Source organism: Nyctibius grandis, chromosome 9 (genome assembly GCF_013368605.1).
Source record: "Nyctibius grandis isolate bNycGra1 chromosome 9, bNycGra1.pri, whole genome shotgun sequence".
NCBI lineage: Eukaryota > Metazoa > Chordata > Aves > Nyctibiiformes > Nyctibiidae > Nyctibius > Nyctibius grandis.
Window position 1 is genome coordinate 41,326,842 of NC_090666.1, and position 20,551 is coordinate 41,347,392.

At 38.7% G+C, this 20,551-nt stretch overlaps 1 protein-coding gene across 9 annotated transcripts in view; it reads left to right on the forward strand.

Moving 5' to 3' along the window:
- Positions 1–20,551, forward strand: part of MBD5 (methyl-CpG binding domain protein 5) — a 146,845-nt gene that overhangs the window by 87,428 nt on the left and 38,866 nt on the right. For 5 of the 9 annotated variants that reach the window (XM_068408298.1, XM_068408305.1, XM_068408306.1 and 2 more), the window contains 4 exons: positions 2,812–2,869; positions 12,942–13,623; positions 17,684–17,786; positions 18,427–18,607. In XM_068408298.1, the coding sequence (XP_068264399.1) occupies positions 13,511–13,623; positions 17,684–17,786; positions 18,427–18,607 (397 nt within the window). In that variant the 5' untranslated portion in view covers positions 2,812–2,869; positions 12,942–13,510. The remainder of the gene's footprint in view (positions 1–2,811; positions 2,870–12,941; positions 13,624–17,683; positions 17,787–18,426; positions 18,608–20,551) is intronic. The other 4 variants (XM_068408299.1, XM_068408302.1, XM_068408301.1 and 1 more) reach the window with 4 other exon arrangements.

Below are 20,551 nucleotides of genomic sequence, written 5' to 3' on the forward strand. Positions count from 1 at the left end.
AGAAAGATGTTGAGGTGTTGGAGCGAGTGCAGAGGAGGGCGACCAAGCTGGTGAAGGGTCTGGATGGTCTGACCTACGAGGAACGGCTGAGGGAGCTGGGGGTGTTTAGCCTGGAGAAGAGGAGGCTCAGAGGTGACCTTAGTGCAGTCTACACCTACCTGAAGGGAGGTTGTAGTGAAGTGGGAGTCGGCCTCTTCTCCCAGGCAACTAGCGATAGGACAAGAGGACAGAGCCTCAAGCTTCGCCAGCGGAGGTTCAGGTTGGCCATTAGGAAGCATTTCTTCTCAGCAAGGGTCATTAGCCATTGGAAGGGGCTGCCCAGGGAGGTGGTGGAGTCACCATCTCTGGAGGTGTTTAAGAAAAGCCTGGACATGGCACTTAGTGCCCTGGTCTCGTTGCCATGGTGGTGTCAGGGCAATGGTGGGACTCGATGATCCCAGAGGGCTCTTCCAACCTCATTGATTCTGTGATTCTCTATGTGTTCACTGTCAGTAAGACCGTAGGTAGAATATATTTCGCAGTACTGGACGCTGCCCTTTAAATAAAATGTGTATTAGCCAGAAGAAAGCGAAGCAGAGCAACAAGGTAGTGACAGATTTAGAAAGCAGGACTGTTAAAGAACAGCTGAAAGGATTGGGTTTGTTTATTCAAGGGAAAAAGAGAACACTGCAGGATGGGTATAAGGGTTTAAAAAGATAAGGGGTTTTCATAAAAGCAACGGTGGCGGTTGCCGTGTAGATTTAAAAAAAAAAAAAAAAAAAAGCAAGTTTAATTTGCACAAAGGATAATTTAGGATGGATGTAAAGAGAAAACAGCGCAAGCTTTTTTGTTTTACCTCATATCTGACTGCAAATACAGATGAAAAACTGGGATATTTTACCTATAACTGTCATGAAATCTGTGATAGGAAATTTTAAAAAACGGATAAAGCAGCAGCTTTCAGAGATGATGTTGGTGACTTTGTCCTTCCGTCACTGGCAGTGGGCTGAGCTGGTTGCTCATCTGAGATCCCTCTTCAGACCCTCACTTTCTGTAATTGTCAGTTTAGATGTGGGATTAGCTTTGCTTTGTTTCCCTGCAAACTTCTAATACTGATAATATACTTCAGTTTAAGGTATGTGGTATTTAAAGTCTTTATGTGTGGCAGTTTTCATTACAAAAAAAATGAAGAAAGGCCCTTTTTTTAAAAAAATAAAATGCTTTGAAATGTGGAGTGAAATTCGGGTTCTGCAGCCTTTGGAAGTTTGCCACTCATTGCCTTAAACTCAGATTTCCAGTGAGATGGTAGGCTGAAGTGTAGCGTAAAACATAAATACGTGCAAAACAAATGTGGGAAGCTATCATACCTGTCTGTAGCTCGAATTCATCTTTCCTAGAGTTTTCTGCCAGAGTTTATGGCATTTGTGCGTTACACTAACGGCTTTGTTTATAGAGGGGTTTTTGTGACAGAATATATTTGTGTAACTAAATTTCTCTTGATCAAGCTTTAAATATGTTGTGACGAAGAGCTGACTAAATAGTTCTTTGCCTACATCTTTTCCAATAGCTCACTTTTTGGAGCATGGAGCCAGAACATGCTAAATATCTGTGTTAAGCACCTACTGTCTGCATTTCCAGAGACATCTTTCAAGCCTATTCAGAGAATAAAGGACTGTTTGAGTTTTAACTTAGCATCTGGCACAACACATTGTCCTCAGATTAGGATGAAGTATTGCATTTTCTAGGTTCTCATCTTTTTTGGAGCTTTGTTCTTAAACTCCTGGACGTACTGCATCCTGAAAGGGCCACACGGTTTTAATTTCTGGGTGCCTGTGGTCCTCACTCTCATTTTTCTTTTCTCTGCTTTGACGAGCTGCTGCAATTCTCTTTTACTTGTCAAGCTTGAATGTGATTCACCCTTTTTTTTAGTCCCTTCTAAAGAGAATCAAACCTTTTTTGTCTAGTGTAGGGTATCTGCAGTCTATTGCACGTGCAGTAAAACCAGGTTTTGTAGTGCATGAAGTGAGCAAAGCCGTGGATACCTGGCAGGCCAGAGCTGAGCATCGTTACCAGGTACCATCTTGCTCCACATTAAACCTAACGATGTTGTGGTGGGATGGCAAAACACCTCCAAGGAGAGCTTCACAACCCCTGTACTGAAGTAGAGAATAGAATGCTTTTTATTATTGTAAAAAATCAAATGTTTCATTTTCTAGGAGCCAGACTCCAGCCTTCACAGTTTATTGGACAATGAAATTTATCCTTATTGAGGTGTCAGTGTGAATATGTCTGATAATTGTCATATAAAAATTCAACCTGAAAATACACAGGCACTAACATTTAGGTACTTTGCTCATTTTAGTAGGCTAAAATACCTTGGCTTTCTTAAAAGTAAATCTCTGAGTGAAGGGAACGGGACAGCCACACAGGAAAAAGGCTTTTCACTCTTGAAGCACAAAATCTCACTAGCAACTAGTGTCGCGCGTACAGTCGAGAACTTTATCACCTTTGTTGCTGGAATACAGACTAAACTTTCGTAGAGTAGATTTTTTAAAAAGAAGTTGTACGTTTGCATTTTCTTAAATATTGGATTATTTTTTCTGTGCTCCTGAGGTTTTACGGAAATGAAGCATGTACAAAATAAGAAGTGGAAAGAGGTGTTTATTTCAGAGTTTCAAAGGAGAGATAATATTTTAAGAAACCTCTGTGATTAAGTGTTTATAAATATGATGAAATAATGAAAAATCGTTTAATATTGAAATCAACATCATAAGTGGACTGTATTGCTTACTATTGCTTATCTTCTGTTTCAACGGACTCTTTGTTTTTCAGCTTGGAATGAACAAGATGAACATATCCACCTTCAATCTAATGCTTAATGAGGAAAAAGGTATTATATTTAACATAATTAGTATATTAAAAAGTACTTTATATTTGTATTACTTATTTCATATAGCTTAAATAACAAACCAAATTTGAAGTTTTAGTATGAGGGTGAGGAAGATTATTTTTAAATCAAATGGTATATTCATAAAACTGCTGAGTCAGGCCAGTGTAAGTAAAAAAAAAATCTATAGAAGGAAGGGTCATGTGTACAAATCTTCATAGAGATTCATTTAAAAATTATTAAACTTGCAATTAACAGACCTCTTGTATATCAAGAAAGAAATATTTGTCATAATTTTCATGGAGTGAAAGCATTTAAAAGGATTAAAATCACCCACTTTTTTATTAATATCCTTGAACTTCTGAGTCTTGTTTTAGAAAACGAAGAGAACTGTCTCTTAAATGAAACAGCAGGGCCAAATTCTCCAAATATTTACACATTCAATTAGTGTATCACTGGAAGACAGTGAGTAACAATCTCCTAATTCTAGAGCTTCATCCATCACACTGCACAGGTTTGTAGCGTACCAGATTTCAAGGGGCAGCCCAAGCTCTCGAGCACTATTACATTTGTGCCAGATAAGGCTGTGGAGTTTGCATTAAGATGTCTGAATAGCTGATTTTTATGTTATCATATTTTTTTAATATCTTAAGAGTATTTTCATGAGGGAAATTGCTGAGTAGAGATACATAATTCAGTAAACAATTTAAAAAATAGCGCTTGGAGAAAAAATTCCTTGTGTCTAAGAATAGTATAGTCATGTGACGTATCACTTTGGCACAAAAGCATAATTTACAGGTTTAATTTGCAATCCTACTATGTTTCTGACATTCTCTTGTACAGAAGCTGAAATCTGAATTATTCAAATGATTTAAATATTGCTGTGTCCTGAACTTCAGGTGTCCGATACAAAGGAGGTTTCTATAGTTTATTGAGGCCTCTGCATTTAAGATATGGGAGTAAGATTTTCATTTTTACCATTTATTGCTTCATTTTTGATATCGCAGTGCACAGTCAATGGAGATCTGGGGCTAATCCCATAATTGTTACGCCAGCAGCTTGGAGCCTTTCACCATATTTCCAGGAATCTGATTTTTTTTCCTTTTTTTAACTGCTTGTCTAAAAGCTAATTGAGTTTTCATGTTCAGGTTTTGAAGTAGTTACATTTAAATATTCTTTTCTTTTAAAATTAATTTTTTTGTTTTCGCAAATTTATATTTCCCTACTAACTGGTAAGTCAGTAATGTACAGCAAAGCTGCCAACTAGAACTGAACACTTACAAATACCTATTACCTATTTATTTTCTGCTTCTATTTATTGGATACCTTAAGAACATTCTGTATCAGATGTTCCTGAAATTCATATACTTTTCATTACAAAACCGTTACAGAAATATATTTAATCATTTCACATCTTTGGAAGCCTGAAACATGAGAATTGAAAGAAATAGTTTGCTACTTGTTTGTTCATGTGCTTGGATCTCCGTTTGAAGTAATTTTCACTTTGGACTGAAACTTTAAAATATTTATAGCTAAATTATTTCATAATAATCAGTATGTTGCTATTAGAGTTTTAAGTTTATGTTGATTTTAACTTCCTTATCACTTTTTTCTGACGAATGTGGATGTCTGCAGCGGTCATTTTCTAACAAAGCTGTGTGTTATGTTAGCGAGAGCGATCCCACTGGGACAAAGCAGATATTTCTATTTTAATATCCTCTTCTGTTGTGGCAGTTGGTCTTGGAAGGTTTGAATGCTCGCTCTTGTAGCCACAGATTGCTCTTCTTCCACATTTTGCAGTCATCATCTTTCCTTGATGTGAAGTCATGGTGTAACTTTCCCTGATAGACTCTTGTAGAGCTTGATAGTTTCATATAGAGCCAACGGAGTCTCAGTTGGTGTAGAAAAGTTTCAGTGTTATAATCATGAAAGATACCTGAAGCCACAAAGAATTAAGATCTACTCATGCTTGTTCCAAAATACTAAATTCTGGAAAAGCATTACATCAACAAAATCAGAATACTTTTAAGAATTGTGGCTTTCTTATAGCATGGGAGGGTTTGGAGGAGAAAGCCCCAAAAAAGTGGCCTTCCCAGTTGCAGAACTGATGCTGTATCATCACTGCATGATGAAGAAAGAAGAAAAGCATCTGTAGAAAAGCTGTTCAGAAAAAGTGTTCAAATATAAATTCTCTTTATATCATAGAAAGCTTAGTCCTTTAAAATCCTCAGCTAGGAACCTCACCTGCAGCTCTGCTATGTGATACTTCTACTTGCTTTCTTGTTTCAGAAAACAAAAAAACAACCAGTTTGTATAAGATTGTTTTAGCTTTATGTCTGCAGATTGAAACAATACCATTGAAAAATAAATGTATAAATGGGGTTTGGCCGTTAAAAAGAAAAAGGTAAAACATCCAAGTCCAGGTTTGCTTTTCCTAGAGTTGTAGGCTGCTGAAGATGGACATCGTATACTAAACAAGTTCCTCATTTCCTTACACAAGTTCCCCTAAAGTGACAAAGTGAATGTAATAGCATTTCTTCACTTCTTATTACCATATAGGTTAGTAATATTCTATTTCATAATATTCCCTAAGAAAGGTTTTGATAATGGTGACGTGATTCTTATCTACGGAATAACTTGGTTGATTTAAACTGCATACCAAATATTAGTCTTAATTTTTAAAAACTGAGTGCTTACATTATTTTGACAGTAAAGTGAGTCTCACATGCACACAGTTTTGACCTATTTCCCTTGTAAAGAAAAAAATTAATGTGGTGGAAGGACTGAAAGAGCATTATGACTGTTGTATTCTTGTAGGGACTCGTATCAAGTGACCATTGTATTTGTTAAATTCTTATTGAGTAGACAGAGCTGAGGTTTAAAAAGAAAATCCTTTTGTCTCCTGCCATCATTTTTGGTTGTCATGTAGCTCGGTTTTGCTCTTTGTCAAAACCCTTTCAGAGGTGCTGTGTGTATGCATACGTGCACATGTGTACACAAAGGCTCTGCTTTCTCCGTTCTTTCAGTGGAAAACCTCTGTTGCTCCCAACTCGGGGAGTTACACGGATAGATGGGTTAAAAGGCCGTCATACTCTGAGGAAGTTTCAGGTGTGGATACTATACTTACACTAAATAAAGGATGCTAAAAGAATCACTCTTCTTCCCAGTTCAGCTATTGCCTTGGACAACCATAATGACACAGCTCAGTCTCCTAAATTGAGAATATGTTGCAACTCGGTGAACTCCACTTCTTAACCTGCACTATTGATACCAGACAGTTCAGTTTAGCAACAGTTTAGCAAGAGTAGGCCTCAGAGTTAGCAACGGTTTAGCAAGAGTAGGCCTCAGAGTAGGCTCTAAAGGCCTGCTCTGTGTTACCTTTATACAGAACAAACTTTCCTGTCAATAATTTTCCTTTTAGCTAGAATAATAATAGTTTCTGAAGTAAACTACATGTTTTGTAGATAGAGTTTGTTTATGGGATTAATAACAAGGTTCTAGTAATCAAAGATTCATGCTGTTTACACTTAGTCCTAGAAAAACAAAGGTCTCTGCTAATTATATAAGGCCAAAAGACAAAACAAAACTGTAAAGAACAACTTTGTGATGTCTAAATTAACTTGATTCATAAACTCTTGTGTCAGAGGAGAGATAAGTCCAAAACGATATCTTCTTGGGAACACATGTACTTGTAAACAAGAAGGCCTCAACCACGCTTGCGCACAAGCATGATTTAAGGGGGATTGGGACCACCAGCGACCCCCAGAAACCACCCAAGACCCCTTCCCCAATTTAGTACGCATGCGTAAAGACATTATGTAATGCATTATATAACATGTTATGTATAAGTTTTTTTTAAATGGGTGGGTTTTTTTCTTGGAATTATGTATATAAGGAGCAAGCTTTTGTTCTTAGGTGTGCATGATAGGAGGAGATATCCCCCATGCACCCAGCTGTAATAAACCAATGTCAGCTTTCTAAACTATAATTTGGTTTGGAGAGTTTTCTTGGTTACTCTTTTTCGGTAACACTATGAGCGTTGGTAGGAAGGGTTTCTGATCAGTTAATAGCATGCAGGTCCAAAGTGCTCCAAGAAAAGAGATTCCTATTGTGTGCTCTTAATGATGAGCTAGAATCCGTGAACGTAAATCAATCTTTCTCCATGAGAGTCTTCACCTTTTTGTTTTATTAGTGTAGATTCCTAAATAGTAGGTGTGAAGTGACTGCTTTGGTCATGTAGTCTGGCACCGTAGGAAATCAAATAATACAGGGTTCTGTCCATGCACGTGCAGGAAAGCAAGGCTGGCTGAGCTGGGGCACGTCCAGTGGGCTGCTGGTAAAGGTCGCTGGCTGTGGTTGTAGAGATGGGTACAGTGGCCTGGGCTCTTGAAATTTTTGCTATTTATGAGTGAATTCATCCAAACAGCTGTCATTTTATGGAGTGGGTAAATTGGGGTCTTCCGATCCGATTGTGGCTGCCCCCTCCCTGGCAGTGTTCAAGGCCAGGTTGGATGGGGCTTGGAGCAACATGGTCTAGAGGAAAGGTGTCCCTGCCCCTGGCAGGGGCGTTGGAACTGCATGGTCTTTAAGGTCCCTTCCAACCCAAACCATTCTGTGATTCTATGATTCTATGATTCTAAAAAGTTGTGTAAATTAGGAATACATAAGCCTTGTTACAGTACATAATAAAACTGTCCTTTATACAATTCAAAATAATTTAATAGCAAAGGTAGTTGGACTAGTATAAACTGATTGGACACTAGGGCAATTTAAAATGTATCATTTTAATTAAGTCATTCAGTGCAGATTAATCTTCTGGTTGTTGCAATGTATTCTTAATACTCTGTATTTACGAGTAAGATGAAGATGTCTTTCTCAAACCAAAGACCAGAGTGTATCATGTACACAGCTGTATTGTAGTCCTGGATACCAATACAATGAGATAAGATTGAAGGAAGAAAGGTGCCTTTTATACTTCAGGCACATTCGTTTGTTGAATCACTCGCCTAAAAATAGGGCTTCAGAAAGTATTTGATACCAATCTAATTAGTCAAGAGAATGCTTCTTTTCAAAACAGAAAAGCATTCCTCAAAAGTGATGCAACATTTGTATCTGATCAGGTGATAGAGGAGAGTCCTAATTGCTTTGATAGACTTAAACAGATTAATAATGTGCAAACGATAACTAAACAAAAATGCATTTGAACTCTGTGTGGTTTGAAAAGAATGCTTTTTAAGAAGCTAAAACTTCCTATTAGTTCTAAAACACCAAGACCGTGATTTCAGGGCATTTCTATTCCTGAATGTATTTTGCATGTTTTTTCTGCGGTAGAAAGGAAAGCTGGGGAAGTGAGGTTGCAGTTTGTCTCTATAAGCAGCATTTTTTTGTACATTCTAAGTGTTTGCAAAAATCTGGTCATTCCATAGGTAGGCACTGGGTTTTGTGCATCAGAGAGGCGGTCACTGATCATAGACCTCTAAGCCGCCTTTCTCTGTGGTACATGGAATTGTTAGCACAACTTAAAAGTTCATCTAAGAAAGAAGTAATGGAGCATTGGTTAGAAAGCGGCCCGGTGGAAAGAGACCTGGGGGTGCCGATTGACAGCCGGCTAAACATGAGCCAGCAGTGTGCCCAGGTGGCCAAGACAGCCAATGGCATCCTGGCCTCTAGTAAGAATAGTGTAGCCAGCCGGTGTAGGGAAGTGATCGTCCCTCTGTACTCGGCACTGGTGAGGCCACACCTTGAATCCTGTGTCCAGTTCTGGGCCCCGCACTTCAAGAAAGGTGTTGAGGTGTTGGAGCGAGTGCAGAGGAGGGCGACCAAGCTGGTGAAGGGTCTGGAGGGTCTGACCTCCGAGGAACGGCTGAGGGAGCTGGGGGTGTTTAGCGTGGAGAAGAGGAGGCTCAGAGGTGACCTTAGTGCAGTCTACAACTACCTGAAGGGAGGTTGTAGCGCAGTGGGAGTCGGCCTCTTCTCCCAGGCAACTAGCGACAGGACAAGAGGACATAGCCTCAAACTTCTCCAGGGGAGGTTCAGGTTGGACATTAGGAAGCATTTCTTCTCAGCAAGGGTCATTAGCCATTGGAAGGGGTTGCCCAGGGAGGTGGTGGAGTCACCATCTCTGGATGTGTTTAAGGAAAGCCTGGACATGGCACTTAGTGCCATGGTCTAGTTGCCATGGTGGTGTCAGGGCAATGGTTGGACTCGATGATCCCAGAGGGCTCTTCCAACCTGATTGATTCTGTGATTCTGTGATCTTTGCAATATTAGACTGCCAAAATTTGTCTTAACTGGCTTTATGTCCACTTACTAATAAAAGAAATGTTATCTTGATATTTGTATCATGTGATAGATCTGAATCCAGTTAGTATCTAAGTTTCTTTTTACTTTGTACCAAATTTTCTATTTCACTACTTGACTAAAAAATTGTTAAACACTAACAGCTGAGTGTGCAAAGAGGCTTCTTAAAATGCAACATTTCAAAAAGTGAGGCAGTTGCATTAAAAATTGAAAACATACTTTCAGCATATGAAAATTAAAGAGAAATTTTCCATGGGGGAGGGGTTTGAGAGGGCTAAAGGGGGGAAACAATTCAGTGTAGTTTTGCGTAGTTCTCCAATGAAATATTTTTTAAGCATATTGTAATAAAACTGAACTGCAAAACAAATCTAAACGGCATGGCTTGGCGCACAGAAAAAAGAAGCAATTGATTTACATGTGGAAAGTTGTGTTACTCGTGGTGAGATAACATGAGTTGTCTGGAGCTGTTACGAGATTACAGAGAAGAGGTATTTATTACATGGGTTGATGAAAATCAGGCTTTTGGATAGAATCCAGTGTCCAGAATACTTTGGATTTGCTCCAAAATCCAAATACCTGCTAACCCAATCCAAAGTACTTCAGTTAAAATACTCTGATGGAGAAGGGGAAAACGGAACGTCAAAAGAGACAGGGATTTCTCAGCAGTCGAGTTGGAAGGTGCTGGACTGCTGGTAAGCGACGTGAAAGCCCAGGTAGTCAAATGGATGCTCTGTATGTCAGAGCGTTCACGGTCAGGCTGGTCCCTACTGGGATTTAAATGTCTCTTTTCAATCAAAAACCTAATAGAGCGGTGCCACTGTCCCCTCCAGTTGTCCCTTTAAACTTCCACCTTCTCGTCTAGGCTGCTTTATCGTATAAAATGTGTTATAAAACCAGCCTACACCATGGGTAGGGGGGAAAAAGAGCCAGACCCAGCCTGATGGAAGTGACTCTCATCCTCTTTTTCACTGCTGTCTTCCTTAGCTCCATTTTCTTTGTTTGGCTGATAACCGGTGATAGGGAAAATGCAAAGGGTGTCCTTTATTGAACTGGATTTGGGAGAATCACAGAATCAACCAGGTTGGAAGATCCAAGGATCATCGAGTCCAACCATTGCCCTGACACCACCATGGCAACTAGACCAGGGCACTAAGTGCCATGTTCAGTCTTTTCTTAAACACCTCCAGAGATGGTGACTCCGCCACCTCCCTGGGCAGCCCCTTCCAATGCCTAATGACCCTTGCTGAGAAGAAATGCTTCCTAATGTCCAACCTGAACCTCCCCTGGTGAAGCTTGAGGCTGTGTCCTCTTGTCCTGTCGCTAGTTGCCTGGGAGAAGAGGCCGACTCCCACTCCACTACAACCTCCCTTCAGGTAGTTGTAGACTGCACTAAGGTCACCTCTGAGCCTCCTCTTCTCCAGGCTAAACAACCCCAGCTCCCTCAGCCGTTCCTCGTAGGTCAGACCCTCCAGACCCTTCACCAGCTTGGTCGCCCTCCTCTGCACTCGCTCCAACACCTCAACATTTGAGGGGTTTAACTCTTCTGGGACAGACCTGTACTACGCTGAACTTTTCTATGGTGTTATGCAGTTCAGTCAGATAACACGTATCAACTCTGCACATGCAGTTTAGTGAAGGATTTCTGTACCAAAAACATCGATGGCAACGTCTTACTTGTGCCATTCATGCCTAATAGAAACGTGCAATGGTTACAAATAGACTCAATATTTTATTGCCTGCAGTTTGCAGAAATCTGTGCAGAACCGTGCTGGGGTTTAGTGCAAAAATCTCAACTTCAGCCTCTGCTACTATCGCAAGAGAAAGTCATACAAATGATAAACGTCGAAGGTATATGATTGAAGCAGCCATTTTATTCCAATCCACTGTACTGAGTACAAATATTTAAATATTTTCCACAGAAGAAGCTGTTAAGTGAATTCTTTTGCTTCTTGTGGTACTATTTCAAGCTATGTGCAGTACAGAAAAATTATTTCTCTGATTAGATGATGATAAGTGTTACGGTGGTGATGGAATGGGACGTTCGCTGAGGCAGAGCATTGCAGAACCAGTAGTAATATAAGGTTACTCCAAAGTGTCTCTTGCTGCTTGTGCAAAAAAGAAATTGATGGCTATTATTTTCCCATAATGGATCCAGTGCAATTGCCCTAAATAGCAACATGAGCCACAGCAAGACTGGGCTAAGAGACGAGCAACCTTCTCTGCACTATGTGCTTCCAGTATTTTAAATGTGTATTTTCTGCTGCTGATTTTACTATGTTACAGAAAGTTAATTCTCGTTAAAAATAATAGGGGAATTATTTACATATTTTAGCCTAATGTGGGACCTGTGATAAAAATGCCAATGCGGCATTGGGGAATATTGCTGAAACTTGAAGGAAAATTCTGCCTTGGTTTTGATGAAACATTATATAAAAAAAGGTTTTAGCCTTTTTCATCAGGCTAAAACCAATCAAACACCAAAACTTCTATACTAGCAGGCTTCGTCCTGCAGAAAATCACACTCCTTGTTCTTTAGATTTCAGCACTTTAGTCAAGGGCACATGTCCAGCCAGCTCCTTTCTAGTCCCCATCCTTCTTGTAAATACCACGGCTATTTTTTTTTCTTTACGTAGCGTTTTGAACTTTATAAGTAGCACATCTAAAGAGAATGCACTGCATAAGCGTGCTTAAGGGAATATTTTCGAGGACTATATTGATGCCTCTATAGTCGTCCTTTAGTGGTCTTGAAGGAAGGAGCGGTTGTTACTGTTAAATGGAGATGTAACGTGCTGTTGGTAATGTTGTTGTAGGAATGTTGTATCCTAAGTCTTTATGTTCCATTTCTAGCTCAAAAAACCTTTTCTTACTAAAATCAGTCAGGTCTATAGTAACACTTATATGTTTTAAAATGTTAGTATAACAGTATTAGGAATAAGGCAGGATTGACATGCGATTCCAAATAAAACCCGTTTGCATCGTTACTACAATAGTCGTCAACGCCACCTTACACTTGAGTTGTAGGATTATTGTTTTTTCTAACATATTTACTATTTGAATCACATATTCCATGTTTGTCTCACCTTAATACAACGTCCAATCTCAAGAGCTAAGTCTCATCTGGTCAACTTGAAAAAGTATTTTGGGGGAGTAGCACAGTTATTCAGAACTTCCTTCATGAAGATTTGCTCATACAGTATAATCATATAGGGGGAAATTATTACTTATGATATTCAAATTGTTTCATAGGTATTCTGAGATCAGTGCGTTGATGCTGGCTTTTGCCTTTTTATTATACAGTTTTCTTATAAGAAATTATTATTTTAATTTAGTCTAAATGCGGGGTTTTTCCGTTTTTATGGATATTATCAACCCTAGAAGCAGCTTCCTTCACATTAAATCCATTCAGTTTTCTAAAGAATTTTTAAAGGGCATTAATTGAGCTAGTCATCTGTTGATAATTCTGAACAGAAGCATATGTGAAACTATTCAGTTAAAAGATACATCCCTTAATTCACCCAAACTGTACATTAACTATTTAATAACAGTGGCACTCTCGTAGCTTTTAAGACGTAGCCCCATTGCATCCACATATAAATAGAACACGCTAGCAGGATTATATTTACCCTAAGCCTTATTTTGACGTTCCATTGACATTTAAAATTTAGATTCTAAGCTCTTTAACTGGATGCAGCTGTGTACATCTTCATGAGTTACTGAACTGGGCTGAAAGACTTCAGAAAATGGCTCATGTGTTTTCTCCATCTGTATTTTTCAGGCTGTTTTATTGGAGCCAGGGAGTCATGAAAGAAACTCAAGACGACAACTTGGATAATGAATGGAAGATAAAAAGAAAACAAAAAGAATGTGGCATATAAAGGGTATAATACCTGGAGGTATTAGATCTGACTCATATTTATAAAAATGAGACGAGCTTTCACAAAATACAAGTTATCTTAGACAGTCATCAAGCTTGGAGCCATGCTGTTGAACTAGAAATTCTCCTTTTCCCCATTCTCCTTTCTGACAGGTAACAAAGGATTGGTGAATTATGATTTTCCCAAGTTGGAAGCACTAATTTTTATCTATATAGTTCATCCTTATGAATATATAAGGAGTTAAACATTGCATATTTAATGTGGATTATAATGGGAAACTGACTCATTAACAAAAATGGCCACTTGTGAGGACTTGGTGTCAAACTGAGCTGGAGCCTCCCAATGCACTTTGTACAGTTTGGGGAAAGGTGTGCTGAATGGCCTTCTTTGGGAGGCCATGATGACATGTAGTAAAAGGATATCATCTTACTGTTGATATCTTTGAAGACTCATAAACAGAAACAGAAAAATGAATGGTGGAAAGGAGTGTGACGGAGGGGACACGGACGGAGGGCCACCAGCAGTGCAAGTTCCCGTTGGGTGGCAGCGGCGGGTGGACCAAAGTGGAGTGCTCTATATCAGGTAAGGTTATCTGAGGTGGCCACTGGTTTTGTTTTCATTGCAGTTTTGCCAGAACGTGTGGTAAATTAGTGACTCAGCTAATCTGTTGTACTCAAAAACTTCAAGGGCTTGTTCTTTTGGAAGTGTGCGATCATTTTTTCTGCTGACATTAGTGGAGTCCACTTATGTCGGCCGTGCCATTTGCATGCTCTTAACGTACTCTCAAATCTAATATTGCTTGGTCTTGAAAATTTGATAATCCTTACTATACGTTTTACTTCAGGCATGAATAGTTCTTTATTACTTCTTATTGTCATATGAATTTTAAAGCTAAGCAGTAGCAGATTTAACCTCACTTAATATCTTTATTATTCAAACCTTTTGCAACGAGACTCACCAGAGGTTTAGTTGTACGCCACATCTGAGGTGATGAGAAGTCTCTGCTGTCTTTTCCCTGCTCCCAGATGCGTAGGCATTGCCTTTTCTTTGCACCAGCATGGGCTTTTTCTAAGAGCCTTTGCTGGTCGAGTTCAAAGCAGTGATGGGGCATGCAAACAGTGCATGGCAGTGAGGCAGAGTGGGACTTTCATCTGTCAGCACCAAGCCTTTAGCTCAGTTCATGCAGCACCATGCAACTTCATCCTGACGTTCTGTAGCTCTTCTTCCTCAAGTCTTTTCTGAGTTCCAGGCCTCCATTATACCTTTGTGTTTTACTTACTCTCTTTTGAATGGAAATTTAAGTGGTGTAACTACTTAGTAGCTGCAGAAAACAACAGTTTTTGTATGCCCTGTGAATGTTCTGTGTTCGGTGTCACTGACATTCTCCAGCAGGATTTACTTCTATGAATTTCCCACATTTCTTGTGTAGAAAAAAACAGGAAAACAAGCCTAAATTCAAAGCTTTAGGTATTTTATTTGTTTGTTTTGTTAGCTTATTGGATTTTTTTTGCTTCACCCTGGAACAGTCACAAAGAAATGCATTGAAATCACTGTTAAATGAGTGTGTTCAGACAAACAGACTATAAATTAAATGTTATTGGAAAAAAGATCAAAGTTAGCTTTAACAAAATATGGGTCCATCAGGTTTACATAACAGAAGTCTAAATGATTATCAGTCTGTTATTTGCTTAATCTTATTCCACTGTTCTGTGATTAAAGTAAACACTTCTTCACAACATTTTATGTATTACCAATACAGAATTCTTTAATGACTCAAAGCATACTCCAGTTTTACACTAAACTACCATAAAAGATCAAATGCATTCCAGGATTTCTTGTTTATATTCTCAATTAGCAGAATCAAACAAAATCCGTGTCAGTGATACGCATGTTGAAGATAAATCGCCTTCCCCTTGTATTTCTCATTACAGCTGTAATTTCCTGGGCCTCTGCCTTAGTTAAAAATCAATGAGAAAGAAAAAGTTGTGGGTTGGGGTTTTTTTTTCCTATCATCTCTATATCCAGGCATGAGGATATGTAAAGCTTTGGTGTTTTTACATACTTAATGATCCTACCTGCTTTTGAACTTCATTTTCTGCAGCTGTAAGAAGCAGGCCACCAAGTTTGTGCTGGTGCTTCAAGCATGTGTCTTACATGTTTATAAACTAGTAAATGTTGGTATAATTCTGACAGTTATGTGCTTTTCTATCTTCTTTTTATATGTGTTCTCTTTGTGCAGGGAGACTTTCTTAATTTTTCTGAGTTGCCTTACACAAAACACACTTTTTATTCTAGTTGACCCTGTAAATCAAGTTCACCAATTGCCTTTTTCACTTTGGGGAAGCTTGTATTTTTTCTGCCCTCTTCCCAAGTTTTGCCCATGTGTTTTTTTTCTCTTTAATCCAATGGTTAATTTTCTGATCGCCTCCTCTAAGCTGTTCTGACGGAAGGGAAGGCTAGACAATGCACTCGGTGTGGTCCACAGTGTTACATTCTTATTTGGTGTAAGGCACAGGGTAGGACATGTTGGTTGGAAAGGTTGGAAGTCAAATTGTCCAACCTCCTGCTTGACTTGGAGCATCTGTAGCACCCGATCAGGTCAGCCCTTGGTTTCACCTACATCTTCAAGGATTGACTTTCTTCAGCCTCGCTGGGTAACCAGCTCTAGTGCTGAACTGCTGCTCTGAAGACCAACCACTCTGAAAATATGCACGGTATTTCTTGAGAGAATGAAAGGTCAAACAATATTGACTCAAAAGCTATCCAAGGGAAAATTAGTGTATCTATTAAGATCTGACGTGATTTAACTAGAATAGATGATCCCAGCTGAATAAGGACTCATTCTATTTGTGCTTCCTTATAAAGCATGCACGCTTTTCTATCAACTGTCAACAGTTGCTTTGGATTATATCCATTAATCGACTAGTTTTAATTACCTGGTGAAAGCTCTGAGTTGAGTCTCAGTGCTTTTCTTAGTAAAACAGTACTACAGCCCTAAAGTAGGACCTAGATCTCTTCTTCAGCCTAGTCATCAGTGGAATAAACAGAGAAAAGCTCTTTAATAATAGGAAAGGGTTTCAGAAGTGTCAGTAACAGATCCTAATGTATTTTATAATTTGCTCTTTCTTGTTTCTTTGGGGTCCAGAAACCTCTGGATGACCTCAGTGACAAAAAAAGCTGGTAGTTTCTTACAAAGGAAGCTGCTGTGAGGAGATCTGGAGGTGTGGAGCCAACGTAAAGACCAAGTGATACTCACAGAGTTAAAATGTGCTAATGGTAGCATCGTGGTTTAACCAGTCTATGGCTGAAATTAAAAATAAATAGATAAATAAAATTAAAGAGTGATTTCCCCCTGCTCCCCAAGTATTTCAGTTTAAGACAGGGAAGATTTGACTTTCCAACCTCTCTATCGCTGCACACCGGTACCATTATTTTTAGATTGCTTTTTTATCTTGCTTACCCTTGGAACTGTCACTGTTATACACACTTGACTTGGGCTCTTCTCTCTCAAATAACTATTTCACGGCAAGTCTGGCAAATAAATGACTTATTTAAACTATCAGTATAACTTAAATGTCACTTGCAGATGTTGCTTTATGTATGACGTAGTTCTTGTGCAGAATTAGTTGTTTATACATTGAGTTTTAAGTACAAAAGTTTGTCATAGTTTCGAATTTTGACTCTTGGCTGTTTTTGTGACCCAAACCATTCCACTTAAGTAGGTTTTGTTAAATATTCCAGTTAAGTTGTTCTTGTTAAAATAAGGGCTGTTTACAGCTGCCATTAAGAACCAGTGTTTTAGCCAGTCCTCATACATTGTTGTATTCTTTCCCTGATAAACAGTTTCGATGGCTAAATAATAAAGAGCAATCTGGAAGGTAGAAGCTTGTGACATGAGAACTTTTTTCATCTTATGAAGTAGTGATTTTGCCGTAACAGAATTTCCAATGTCCTATTTTTGGATATGGAGATAATGATTTTCTGGTGGGAGTCAGAGAAATGCGAGTGCAGTTTGTCAGGAACTCCCTGGGCTGGCTTCTTGGGGTAATAGTTCTCACTTTCAGTGAGAGGGTTGAAATTTTAGCTGAATGAAACCAAACTGTTTATGCAACCACGAGACCCAGCTGCAACAGTTCTGTTACTGTTCCCTCTTTTCCATTTGGGTTTTCTCGTACTTTGTGAAACACACTTTTGTGTTTTTTCTTTTTAAATTAGGTCTCAGTCCTAAAAAGTACAGATGACTGTCATGCCTGCGTGGAGCTGCAGTGATGTGATGGAAGGGGAGGAGGTCCGTGGGGACTGACTCTGCCTCTGTGTTACACTTTAGAGGAGAGAGGAGGGAGAAAAATAATCTTAATGGTGTTAAGGCTTTCAAGCAGGACTGTAATGTGAATAGCAAATATCAATAATCTCGATTACTTTCTTTGCACTTGCTGTGTTTGTTTTTCTATAGCAAAATCTTCCCTTAAAGTGTTTTTTTGGGTGCCTGTTTTTGATAAGTATCATCCCAGCTCTTGACTAAAAGCAAGAAGTACTAAAACAAAATATGAATCTTAGCTGTGTTATTTTAAGCTGTTAGAATGGTAGATAGAAGTCATGACCTATCAAATAGCTTGTATTCATCATTTCTGTTCCTTTACAGTCCCAGTGGGTCTTTATTATCCTGCTTGGAGCAGGTGAAGACTTACTTGCTGACTGATGGGACATGCAAGTGTGGCCTAGAATGTCCTCTTGTTCTTCCCAAGGTAAAGAAAAGCATCACTTTGAGTCTCTGTGCTGTATCCTCATGAGCAAACTATGTCAGCTGATGTGCTGTGCCATGACGTAATCTCTGTTCAGATCATATATATGAGATAAATGGTATACACCCAGGGATTTATCATAAAATGCAAAATGAATCTCCCCTCATGGAAAAGATCTGACTCAGTTTTTATGATGTTTGAACATTTTCCTGTTAAACTGGAAACCTGCCATCAACAGCGTCATGTTACCATGTGAGAATCAGAGCGAGACACTGAATTACGTGATAGCTTCACAATTTTATCATCTATACACAAATTGTAAACTTTTCTTCTTCATTGCAATCTCAAACACACATGATCCTTTCTCCTTTTTTTCTCCATACACTTTATACTGAGGAGTGTTAAAGTTCTGTTGCTAGATAACAACTTCCATGACTCTGTTCACTTATTACAAATATATTCACTTTTTATTTATAATTTCAAAATTTAGTGCAAAGGTATCTCTTGGGCAATGTAGGAGCAGTCAGTTAGCTCTAAGGAACAAAGGCAAATGTAATTCTATATAAAATTTCTGGTTTAGATATATTTGGTGAATTTGGTGCCTATAATCATTATTTTTAAACATTGGAATTTTTACTCTCAGGTCTTTAATTTTGATCCTGGAGCTGCTGTGAAGCAGAGAACTGCTGAAGATGTCAAAGCAGACGAAGATGTCACCAAACTATGCATACATAAAAGGAAAATTATTGCTGTGGCTACGCTTCATAAAAGCATGGAGGCACCACATCCTTCACTAGTTCTGACTAGTCCTGGTGGCGGAACAAGTGAGTAAAATCATGCAGAATCATTTGATTAGCTAATTTTAGATATATGTAATTACTATGCAAAAATGCCCCCAAAAGTCTATTGTATCTGTGAGGGCAATAGTAAACAGATTCAAGGAAAACATGGAGGTAGTGATTAGGGAGATGTAGGTAGATAGAAAATGAGTCTCAAAAGCAGGTCATCCCAGACTAAGAGCACGATTTTCTTGGAAAAAGATATCAGATTGTTCTAGACAAAAAAAAAAATACATTAGCTCTCATCTTTTGGAACTGTAGTAATATGTCTGATATTCTGTCACATGGGAAATTAGAGGAGCAGAATAAAGTGATTATAAAGGGATTAGAATGTGGCTAAGGACTTGGCTAAATGGGAAATCGCATTGCAAGGCAGAATATACAGCAAGAGAAGATCTCCACTGTAATTTCTCAAGGATTATTTTGGGGGGCCAACCTGGATTAGCATTTTAATTATCCATATCAACAAAAAATGAGGTAATAAATGGATGAAGTTGACAGGTACTATCAAAACAAGAGAAGGTCAAAATGTTGGAGAACTAGGGGATCATTGAGAGCTGGTGTGAAAGAAAAGGTATAGCAACAAATCCTGTTAACTTCAACTGGAAATTAGGTGCTTTCGAAGGATTACCAGAAAAGGTTCTGAAGTAGTCTTACAAATCCAAATGGTTGGGACAAAGGAATGAAGTTATTTTTAACACAGAGCTCAGTAAGTTTATGGTCTGAGAGATCTTTTGCACCCCTATGTTGCTGTAATAGTAGCTGGCTAGTAGCTAAGCACTCTATAGCTTGACTTCGAAGTGGAAAATTTTAGGGATATAAAAATAAATAATAAATTTCAGATACATAGACAGTGCTAAGATACCAGCGCTGTTCATAGTACTGATGGGCTCTTGCATTTTCAAATTGCTATGTATGATTTTAAAGCTTTGTTTAAATTGGGTTTTGCAACATAATTTTTTTTTAAATGAACAGTACAATTTCCCAAATTACTATGCATATTCCTTGTTAATTTTTTTAATTCTTTATTAGTAGTATTTAAATTACATTTCTGTTTTCAAAAAATTAGCAAAACGAAGCTAAATATTAAAGTCACAATGCCGCGTTGTATTGATGCGGTCTTACCTTCTCTGTTGATCAGAATTTTGTGCACTAAGCAAAGAAGAAAATTTCCCAATAAATTGCCTTTGTGAATGAAATATCTTTTCATTTATGCCCACTTAGATTTGACCATTTGCTTAGGTCCAGCATTCAAGGTGAGGGCTCTTGTGCATATTTCATTTTGCAGACCCTTGAGATTTGTTCCCTAAAGGAGACTTTGGTTGTATTTTGGGAAAGGTAACGTGTTTGTTTCTGTCATGATGCAGCTGGTTGAGCAAACAGGACGAAGGCAGGATTGTGGGTGCCATCTGTCTCCTGGGGCCAGGCTGAAGGAAAGGAGGGAACTGGGTTCTTGAGAGCAGACGGATTTAAAGGCACATCTGAATGCATTTGAACATGAACTCTTTAGCTCGTTACTCAAGTTTAAGTTTGCAGATTCAGAGACTGCATGCCAAGAAACATTCGTTTTCCTTTGCTGAGCTCGCACTGCAAGCTGAATTACAAATTCCCAGAGCAGCAAAACTGGCAGCAAGTCCACCGGGCTTGGAGCTGCTTGTGATGGTATTCTTGAAGTGAAACACTGAAAAAAGAAATCTTCTTCAATAAAACTGATGTCAGTGGACAGAAAAGGAAAGTAGTCTTGTGCTTGTAGGAAAGTCTAGTCTCAAAATGGGAATTTACAGGAAATTTTTCCATTGTAGAGGGGTTCACATGTCTGCATATGCAAATATCCCCAAGGCCTTTCCTGAAAAGATATGAGGTAGAGCCCCTTCTTCCATTTAGCATCCTCACCCCAAGCACAGCTTGTTGCAGAAGCTGCAGGAAAAG